Source organism: Brachyistius frenatus, unplaced genomic scaffold, assembly GCF_029030835.1.
Source record: "Brachyistius frenatus isolate BFR_SWC_R1_liver_20210118 unplaced genomic scaffold, ASM2903083v1 Contig_9, whole genome shotgun sequence".
NCBI classification, from domain to species: domain Eukaryota; kingdom Metazoa; phylum Chordata; class Actinopteri; family Embiotocidae; genus Brachyistius; species Brachyistius frenatus.
Genome location: NW_027210608.1, coordinates 3,040,173 through 3,051,229, shown reverse-complemented (window position 1 = coordinate 3,051,229; position 11,057 = coordinate 3,040,173). Strand labels below are relative to the sequence as shown.

Here is an 11,057-nt window from a genome sequence, read left to right as displayed (position 1 = left end):
AAAAGCCAATCAGCTTCAGAACCACACCTGTGCTGAAATAATGTGTTATATTTCAGAAAGTCGAAAACCTGAAATAAGACAAATACAGATATTTTATTAGGTGCAGTCATAAGTTGAACACTGAAGATTCTGTTTGCTTGTTTTGATAAAAAGGTGAAGAGTCATGTTTGGCATTCAGGATGTTTCCTCCTCTTAGAGACTGAATTAGTTCCATACGGGAGTCATTCAGAACTTAAACATTGATACATACAGTATACAGTACTTGTGGATCCGAGGTAAGTTTATAATGCTTGGAGGGAATTAATAAAAGCTATATTACAACAGGAGCTGAATATCTGAGGGGTACTGTGTGCAGTTTTGGAGGCAAATTGAAAACAGCTGTGTCGTGGCAGAAAAGGTTCATAAACAGATTTACAAAGATGTAAATCTCATATGAAGACGAGTTTTAAAATACCGTGATGATTTATCTTTACAGTCAAATAACATTCTATGAATAATTCAACATTTATGATTATCAGGAATTGTACAATCGTGGAATGATCATATCCCACTGAAAAAAAAAAAAAAAATATATATATACAGTTTTCTTCAACTCAACCAAAAATACTTGAGTATTTCCAACCATCTGCTTCTACCATCCTGCAGGCTGCGGAACGCCTACATTCAGTGTAGAGACTGGAATTGGCTTGAAGGCAGCAAAGGTTTTATCCCCACAGCCACGAGGGGCCACCGGTTGCCGATAAACCAGCGTTCTCCCTGGGGAGCCACACAAATAAATAAAGACGGAGATTTTTTCTTCTCAGTTGCTGGAGAGGAGGACAACTGTCTGAGAAGACTTAAAAACAACCTTTATCATTCACTCTGTCATACATACATATATACATACAAATTACATCAGCTGCTCTTACATCTTGTGGCTGTGTAGGAAGGAAAAAAAAGCGTGGTTTGCCAGAAGGATCTTAAACATTTCTAATTCTGACGTGTGTAAATCTACGTTACGTAAAGAATACGCAGGGTTTGCTGCACCGTTTTAGAATCTGATGATCTGCAACTGTTGTCAGTTTGATGAGGCTACGTATCTTTGGTCAACAGTGGAAGTGTAATAACTGAATACAGGTGACATCCTGCCACAAATCTCAGCATTGTAGCATAAAAAACAACATATTAGAGCATAATATTTTGTTTACATAGTCCACATTAAAAGGTGTACAGGTGCTCTCCTCTTCATGAGTAATCCACATGATTGGTAAAAAAAAGCAGCTGCAGACTGTTCCTCTCGCAGCAAAGAAGGTGGATTCTTTAAATTAGACACGGTTCAAACCCAAAAAGTGTTTTGGATTCCCCCCCCCCCCCCCCCCCGATCTCTGTGTTTATCCAGTGACTGGATTCTTGTCCCCCAACGATTCTTCTCTAACAACAGCTGTCTCCAAATAAACCCACAAAAATGCTCCGTTCTCAGTTTCCATCCTTGGCAAACACAACAAGGGTCTATTTTAGGCAAGGTCCAGCCAGTCTATTCGTCCCCACTGGTCCAGGACTAGAGGGCTTCCGGCGGGTATCGAGTCCGACCCAACATGGAGCTGAGGGCCACTGATAAGAGAGTGCTAGCTGCGGCCCCGATGGACAGACTGTTTGTGGGCCACTCGTGAACATGAAGCGCAGCACGTTGTCTTGTAGTAATCGTACACGCAGAGGCGGGCCTGGACCACCACGTTGCAGTTGAAGTACTTGTCTCTGCAGTTCTCATCTGAAACAAAAAGAAGCGCTAGTTTTGTATTGTTTGGTTCCAGCAAACACTGCATGATACTTTTTAAACCAAGAGATGAATGAGATCATATGACAAACGAGCCCAAGTGTTGCAGGGTGACAGGCAGGACATTCCTCCACTATAATGACTTTGTGTTGGTAAAGATGCTAAGATCATCAGGAAACATTCCTGCAGGTCAGTAATATTCCAGACGACATGATAAAAGTTGACTGACCTATGTGAGGTATGCAGGGCTCGGGGTTGCAATCCTCCTTCTGTGCTGGTCTCAGCTGCTTATCGCAGCCGTCGCTCGACAGCATGTCGTCAGACAGGCAGCGCACCTCCCGCACACGGAAACCGCCCTCACATGTTTTTGAACACTGGACAGGGGCAGGAGTCAGTGACAGAAGTCAGTCTCACGGTAATAAAAGTCAAAGAGCTGGCCGACTGCTGGCACCGCAGCTACTGCAAACATTCTTAATGTTACGATCGGAACCTTTAAAAGGCCTTGAAAACATATTTTATCAGTTAGCCTCTTACTAGGGCACACGGGATCCAACATAAACAGGACTTTCTGTCAAACCTTGAACAGGTTTGGTTATTTCATGAGCCACTGCTGGATTTATTTTTTCGTTGTGGATAAAGGGCTCAGTTAGAAAAAGGTGTACTTCAGGGCACCAATCAGAGTTTAGAATCAAACCCTGATGATGAATGGTTGTTTGGTCACTGTCAGTAAAATCTGATCAACCCAAGTCCCCAGGAGGCAAATTAACAAAGATCTGGTACATTTTAGCAAATTTAGAAATGAGCTTTGATGTGAGAGGGAAATACTTAAGAATAACTGAAACATTTCAGGTTCAAACACTGATGTTATATCTTGCATGGTAAACAGTGTTGGGGAGTAACTAGTTACATGTAACAGTGTTTAGTTGTTATGTAAATATGTGTCATTGTTATCCATTACACTTCCTGATAAAAACAACAATGAAATTACAGTTAGTTCATTACACAGGGGCAACGTGAATAGATCCCTTTTGGTAGAAAGCTGATATTTAGAATATGTTTTTTATTCTGCTGCTTTGTGCCTTCTGTTTATGTCTGGACAGGCTCCATTCATTTGAGCAGTGTGCACTCAGATTTTGAGCTTTGTTGGTTGTTGTTGTTGTTGGTTGGTTCCCTTGTTTGACTTATTTGAGTTAGCTCTGCCTCTCGTCTGCAATGTGCATCAGTTTAATCAACCACATCAAGGCAGTTGGCCGTGTTATTGGACAAGAACGTCTTTTAGTGCTGGAAATCCAAGAATGTTTTCATTCTGGCATCAGAGAAGGACTCTAACATTACTACACAGTGTAAAGCTGGTTCGCCAGCAGTGAAAATGTTGACATTGAAATGTTCGATGTCAAACCTCAGGAAACATCTGAATAGGTCACATAAAATAAAGTACCTAAAAGTCTGCCAGTAATCAGTGTTGAGTACTGTTGGGAGGTTTACACCGCCTAGTTTGAATCATATGTTAGAAATAATAATCAAATGTAACAAATTTACATTACTTTGTTGAAGTAATTGAAATCGTTTCATTACTCATTAGATTTTTAAAAGGGCAACTAGTAATCTATAACCTATTGCATTTCAAAAGCAACCGTCCCAACACTGATGGCAAATAATAGTATTTAGCAAATGAACGATAATTTATCAGACCTACTTTCTCCCGCACGTCAACAGGAATTGCCCAGATTAGTGGTCCAATTATCTAAACAATGGTGAAGGATACGGTTTCATATCTTACTCACAGCACTCCAGTCCGTGTGGTACCACTTTGCTCCACAGGCCTTGATGTTGCAGCTCTGCTGGCTGAGAGGCCGGTCCAGAGAGGAGCACTCGTACAGTGGCATGACGGTAAAGCCTTCATCTGACCTCATCAGACACACTACTGACCTCTGCTGGCTGCCCGGGCCACACTCTGCAGAGCACTGGCTCACACAAAAACAATAGCATAGACCATATGGATTCAGTTATACATCACAGAGAGGAGACAGGGAATAATACACGTAATATGTCATTATGAAGTCACTGTGAAATCCCACATATTAGACAACTTATTAGTAAACCTTTAAACCCAGCACGACCCCCTGTCGACCTCATACCTGGCTCCAGGGGCCGGTGAACCACTCGATACGATTCTCACAGGGGCCGTTGTTGCAGACCTGAGAGTCGGCGGGCCGTTCACTGCCACAGCCCTCCAGAGGGAGGCTGCTGATGTGGTTGGTCAGGCAGCGAACTCCCCGGGTTCGTACACCCATCCCACACTCAGCAGAGCACTGCGGGGAGAAAGACGTGTTTTATAGCTCAGGTGGTTCAACAACCAGAAACTTGGCTTTTAAGAGCCCTTAAATTAAACTGTGCTTTTTGGCCCATTATTTCAGTAGTTTTCACAAAAATAAAGCAGAAAACAAGTCAAATGTGTGTAAAGTTGGTATGACAGTTTTTGGAGGCAACATTTAAGATGGACTGAACTTTTCTCATTTTTGAACAACTCAAACTATTTTTGTTGAAATCAGTGTCATTCACTTTTCTCTGAGTTTCATTGAATTATCATAATGCTGCACAGCTAACTGGTTTCATCACTGTCAAACAAAAACATGTGCCAAGTTCTGCTGAGCTCTTCCTTCCCTGCAGTAAGTTCCTGGCTGTTTCTACTCTGAACTGTGCAGCTGACCAACAGTGAAGTGATGTTAACTGAAAGCAAAGAAAAAAACAAGCAGTACTCTCTCAGATTCAGGTCCCTGAACACATGCTCTGTTTTCTCATCCTAATAATTGCCATCTTCAGAAATCCATATTCTTGTTAGCTCTTATTATATAACAGCCTTTTCTCATGTTTTCATTATGATCACTCTACAGTAAGTGAAATCTTCTGTCCGTTCTTCACTGTGTCAAAATCTACATTTAAGGGTGTATATCTCAACTGGTTACTTGTGTGTCGAAGACAGACCTACAGTATGCAATGACTGCCTCTATTATTAGAAATGAATGAGAGTCGCTGTGTCTCTGCTGGACTTGGACTCCTACCCTGTTGCCCCACTCGGTGTAGAACCAGCTCTTGGCACAGGCTCCCATGTCGCAGTTCTCCACGTCGATGGGCCGCAGATTCATGTTGCACTCCTCGTCAGGAACAAAGTCGCCCACATTACTTACACAGCGTACCTCTCGTGACCTTTGACCCAGCCCACATGGCACTGAGCACTATAGAGATACAGGCCACAAGGTTAATACTTTACATTGGAGGAAAGTTTTCTTTTTTTCATGAATGTGCTTTTTAGCTTTATCTAGTGCACCATAAAAGTATGTGCTGAGACAGAGTAAAAGCGAAGGGAGGCAAAAAGATGCTCCAACACATGCGAACATCACTAATACAAACAAAAAGACAACTTAAGACACAGACGTTGGGGATCCTGAATGTTACACACACATTTATCTATTTGTTAAAGCTTTATATCATTCAGGGATGCCGTAGCATCCCCAGACAGGTGATGTTAAACACACTGTCACATTCAGACTGACGGCTGCCACTCACAGCGGTCCACTCGGAGCGGATCTGCCACTCGCTGCAGATCTTCAGCTGGCAGGTGCTGGCGGTCTCGGGTCGCTCCAGGTGTCGACAGCGGCTCGTGTGGACGTTGAGGGTGTGGTTGGCGTAAACCTGGCGGCACAGGATCTGCCGGTGCTGCATGCCCAAGCCGCAGGTCTTGCTGCATTCTGACCACTCTCCAATATCCCAGCTGCCCGGGCGAAAGTCACAACAGCTGGTGTTAGGAATGGCGCTTTCACTTTTTGTTGATGTTTTTCTTGAAGAAATCTTTGATTATCACATTTTAAAAATACTAATTTGAGTGATAATTTGCAAACAGTTTCATGGGAATGTAAAGACTTCAAAGAGCATGAACACAAAATACTTAGCAATATATAGCAGAAACAATAAACCAGCATATTTTTGAATCAAACAGGATTATTTTTCAAAACATTACGTATATCATTGAGTAATAGTAGTCTGTATATTATTAGATCAAATATATTTTGAATAGAAAGCCTTTGATGTTCAGCAGTAATCAGTAATTTGAACAGAGGAGAGATCTCTCACAATGCGGGGCAGGGCTCCAGGTTGCAGGCCTCTTCCTGTGGAGTCGGTCGGCTGCTGCTGTCACACAGTGTGTCCGATACCTGGACATGGTTCAGCCGGTGGACGCAGTGAAAGACAGAATATCTGAAACCTAAAAAGCAGACAATTGATTTGGTCACTTCCTCCTGAAAACTAATGTCAGGTCACATTTGTTAAGCACCTGGTGGTTCTGTAAACTAATACATTTTACTCAGAAAGGCCATTATAAGAAGTGCTGAAAAATGTTGGAAAGACCAAACGATTGTCGTTTTAGTAACAATAAGTTAGTGCTTTGTTAATTTTTGTATTCTGCTTCATGTGAAAAGGTTTATTTTTGGAAAAGACAGACTTCATATCTTTTGTTTTGAAAATTCACACATAAAGTAGCCTGTAGAAGACTTACATGAAGTGACCTAACAGAAGACTTGAATATTTTGGATAACTAGTAAACGGGTCGATCATATTTGTCAATAAATACATTTTGATTCATGTTGGAACTGTAAAAACTCCTGTTTACTTTCCTTTTTGCACTGATTTATAACTAAAAACCAAAAAGGTAAACACTGAACACGAACTGCGTTGTCTGACCTTTTCCACAGGAAGCACTGCACTCTGTAGAACCAGTCAGTTTCCAGTTGTACTCTCTCTCACGCCTGGGCGGCTGTACGGCGGGTACCTGATTGTCAGGGAGAGGAGGGGGATACTTCCCACCACCCGCTGAGTTAAAATGTTCCTGTTGAGAGTTGCTGTGATGGTCGTATCCACCATGTCCTTTCACAGTGTTCCCTGAGCCACGGAGACAGAGTTCAGACACACCAAGGAATATAACTCACTGCTGAATGATGGGTAAAGTTAAAATGAAATATGCGAGGAAGATTAAACACTTGGTTGGTCAGATGATTGTAAGAGGAGAAGGATACAAGTAGGGCTGAACTAAAGCTCAGTTTTATTATGAACTGACAGCTACTTTCTCCATTAATAGTGTCTATAAATTTTATTGAGCAATCAGACAAAGTTGTGGCAACAGACAGTAGGGAGTAGAAAGTGGGTCTTATTTACCATCTGGTCTGTGGGTTGGTTGCTGAGGACCAACCGTCTTCTCAGAGGGGAGGATGTACTCGTAGTGAATACCGGGGTTTGGCTGCTGGAAGATCATCTGAAGGAAGGCAGATGGCACTCAGTCAACAATCCTAAAAAAAACACTTTTATCTTCCAAAATGTGAGGTCTGCTTTCTCAGGTCAAACTTTCCATTATGAATAAAAAAGACATTAACTTCCCTCAGGTGAAAGCTGATTTGTTACTCACATAAACATCCAAGACCTCATTGGTGGGACCTTCGGCAAGAAACGACTCCCCAGCTGTGCTGCTGATTTCGTTGGGTCGGCGGTAGGTGAACATGGTCCCGCCCCCTTCGTACTTTCCCGGTCGATCAATAGCCCAGTTTCCATTGATGATAGATCGCCCTGATCGGCTTCGCAGAGCTGAAAGAGACGAAGAAAACCACCACACAATCACCACTGACAACCCTGAACTGAAACAAAAGGGGGAAATATGGCAGCAACCTCTTCCACATAATTATTGTTTAATGTAAAACTATTGTGACATAATGAGAAAAATAAAAAGCAGGTCTGAAGCCGAGTTTCTCCACTCAAAAAACCCCAAAAAAGAAAGAAAAGGTCATTACAGCTCACTGAATAAACACTCTCACGTGCACTTTCAAAGCAATGCCTTTTACAAACGTGACAATCTGTTTGTGCTGGCAAATCTTTCATGCAAACCCTGCAACAAAATCTGATGTTTTCCACTCATTTAAAGAGGCCATTAGAAAAGCATTAGAAGTGTAACATTATACAGGCTTGTAAAAGGGTGTTTGAACAACTAAAAGCACTATTAGAGATGCACAGCATAGCACAGAGGCCTATTGAGAGAAAATTAGGGATGTGGTGAGGCTCCTGTTGGATTCTTGTCCTCGTCTCTTTTTTTGTTTTCATTTTTAAACATATGACATGTGGCTGCCTGGAATTTTTACATACATATCTTTTTACGTAGTTGCTGTTTTGTTTTTTGTTTTTTATCCCCAGAGACGATTCACAGTTTCTTCTATTGTGAAAGGGAATGACTGTGTGTAAATGTTCCAGTAGGACCATTTAAATGTATACAAGTGCGCGTGCGTGCGTGTGTGTATAAATGGTCAGTTGAAATTAAAGAAAGCAGAGTGTACTTGGCATCCGAGTGGTTGGGATTTGAAAGGTAGGTCCTGAAACCATCCACACTGTGTTCCTGGGTCTTGTTTTTTTAATTTTTTTCACAGAGCGGTGAAATTCCTCATCTTAATTAAAAAGGATGGTGAGGCTTGAGGGGTAAGATCCCCTAATGAAAGCATGTTGATGCACTTTCCTCGAGGGGAGCAGCCGTGGGGGGAAAATCAGGGCCGTTCCCCTCTTCCTCCGAACCGACCGCTGAGTTGGGGCCTGGCTCTCATTAAACAATGTCTGACATTCCAGCAGTCACTTCTGAAAATAACCCGCTACTGTGTCCCACGGCTGCACCTCTTTAAAGACACCATTTATCTACCAGGTAGTGTGGGGCTCCACTGAAAGGTTGCATCTCAGCAGTGGATGATAATAGAGACAGCACACTGGAGAAATCCTGACAAAAAAGACACCACCCCTCGTTTATTTGCCTTTTCATAAGATAAATGTAATTAATTTTTCAGGCAGCTGCTGCCTGGACAGCTGGATTTAGCAGAATTGTCAGATGTTAGCGTATCTAATGACAAACATTTTATGCATTCATCATTTCCTAATTTCTTTCATGACCTCTCAGAAACTTTCTTTTCATTGGAGTCATACATTTAATCTGTAACATCATACTCCATTTGGTCCGTAGAGGTTCTAATTTTTTCTATATATGTTTAGAGCTGGAATGAAAGCTCTGCAGTCAACTGCAACAAATGAAACTGTTAAGCAGGATGGAAACTGAAACACTATTCACTGGGAGACAGCTCAGTTAGCTGTTAAAGAAAACGCTTACTCAAGCAAACGCAGTGAGGCTTTTAAATGAATGAACATATTTTTACTCCAAGTCAAATGGTAAGGTTTTCCTACTGGTAAACTTAATTATTAGTTAATAGTAGCACCATTCACTCAGATGTAAAACAGCAGCTACAGCCTTGCAAGTGTATGTCAACCAAAAAGTTGCAATTTACATGCATGTCTGTCCAGATTCATGTAATATATGTAGTAAAGACTTTGAAGGAATTTGGCAAATAAAGCTGAATGTGATAGAACACAAAGTTTCAGCCACGACAGTAGACAATGCTTATAATATGGATGTTTCTGTAAAAATGTATTCTTCAAACACACCTTCAATCCGACACCACAGCAGGTCTCTACCATCGGCATAGTTTTAAGATGGACACCCAAGATTAATGTCACTAATTCAGTATCCGACTAAATATGAAATATGGTCGCAAATCCTCTAAAAGTGCATTTACAGAAGATTAAGATGTCACAGTGGCGTTGTCTTTTGACCTTATGGATATATTTCACTTCATCACTTCACCCCATTAGTCATTTGTGTGACATGTTGTCATTATTAACATCTGAGCTTCTGAGTTATGGCCACAAATGTGTTTTGTGAGGTCACAGTGACCTTTAACCTTGACACCAAATTTTAAACATTTTATCTTGGAGTCCAAGTGAACTTTTGTACCAGATTTGAAGACATTTACTCAAAGCATTCTTGAGATAAGACAGATATCTTGAAAACGTAATGTTCTCTCAGTGTGGAGGCACAAAAAAAAAGCTGGAATCCAGTCTTGAAGAAGAAGACCACAACTCTGCTTCGCTAAGGTTTCTGTGTTGTGAAAACGCAGCACCCTATCAACATGAGGAGAGTTTTTACTACCCACCAAGGTAGTTTTTGCTCTTCACCATCTCTGTGACGTTGATCTTGGTGGCGCCCTCGGGTATCTCGATTATCTTGTGATAGCCGATCTTGGATAAACTGTGTTTGAACACTCCGGACACCAGCCTGCAGCTTGAGTTGTCGCCTCCACACAGGCCGCACTTATCCATCACTTTTCCTGATCCGAGATACTCATCGCAGCCTAGATTCTGTGAGACAGTGAACAAAACAGATGAGGAGTGGAAGGCGGTACAGAAATAAAGTGTGCACAAGGAGTCTTCAGTTAAATAGTTGTTCAAGTTGACTGTGTGCGTGTAAGTACATGAACTATTCTTAATCAAATAGAAAAAGCTAATTAGGCTAAAAATATATATATATTTTACAAACCTAAACCAAGTTGCACCTGCTAAATGAAATCACAGTATTAACGACAGCAACAGAATAACTAATTAGCAGTAATATTGTTAGTTTCCAGAAGGCATCATTTTGGCGTAACTGCCTTTAAACTGATCCCAGAGTTTCCCTCCTATTTCTCTCGGGTGTGAGTTTTCTGTGTCGCATTGGTGGTCATAAATTACAGCAAACCTGCACACAGTAAAAATAGAACGGTTAACATCAACAATCCATAAATTGACTCAAACCAGCAGTAAAAGCAGCTCACTGTGCAAACAGGTGGTCCCAGAGCCTAAACTGGTTGTAATGAGCTGCCATGCACTCAAACATGCTGCGGTAGCCGCATGCTGTGGTGCCAAGGTAAGTCCAATAAGTGTAATTGGACAGCAGCCAATCTCCAAGTCTTCTGCAGCTCTCATCTGGCTGCTGGATAAATCCATTGATTGCAGCTGACATACTCTTCTTACTAACATTAAGAAAATTAAAAAAAAAAAAAAAACATGTTAAATATGACTCCCTCAGAGTTTTACATGAGGTCATGAGGTGCCAAACTCTAAAAACAAACTCACAGATAGTGTATAATAGGTCATAAAAATGGGCTCATCTTCATGGATTTTGCCGTATTGGAGCAGCCATAAATTTAGCTATACACCAGTGGAAAGAGGAGGAGAAAGGTACAGGAAAGGGACAAAAAGAGGGAGAAAGAAAAGGTTGAGGGAGGGACGGTGGCCAAGGGTGGATTAAGGCAGTTGGGGTGAAGTCAAGAGGAGAGTCTGGCTCTCGCCGACCCATCGCAGCTCGCCCTGTTCCTGGCCAAGACCCCACTTGGGCCAAAACAAACATGAAGTGCCT

General features: G+C 41.7%; 1 protein-coding gene across 1 annotated transcript in view; it reads right to left on the bottom strand.

Moving 5' to 3' along the window:
- Window positions 1–48: 48 nt before the first annotated feature.
- Window positions 49–11,057, bottom strand: part of LOC138616234 (thrombospondin type-1 domain-containing protein 4-like) — a 43,914-nt gene continuing 32,905 nt past the window's right edge. Inside the window, exons 8-18 of the mRNA XM_069690395.1 lie at window positions 9,817–10,021; window positions 7,209–7,384; window positions 6,962–7,058; window positions 6,491–6,688; window positions 5,885–6,014; window positions 5,321–5,525; window positions 4,816–4,989; window positions 3,892–4,065; window positions 3,538–3,717; window positions 1,983–2,127; window positions 49–1,747 (exon numbers count right to left, since the gene is read on the bottom strand). Coding sequence (XP_069546496.1) covers window positions 1,605–1,747; window positions 1,983–2,127; window positions 3,538–3,717; window positions 3,892–4,065; window positions 4,816–4,989; window positions 5,321–5,525; window positions 5,885–6,014; window positions 6,491–6,688; window positions 6,962–7,058; window positions 7,209–7,384; window positions 9,817–10,021 — 1,827 coding nt within the window. The 3' untranslated portion in view covers window positions 49–1,604. The remainder of the gene's footprint in view (window positions 1,748–1,982; window positions 2,128–3,537; window positions 3,718–3,891; window positions 4,066–4,815; window positions 4,990–5,320; window positions 5,526–5,884; window positions 6,015–6,490; window positions 6,689–6,961; window positions 7,059–7,208; window positions 7,385–9,816; window positions 10,022–11,057) is intronic.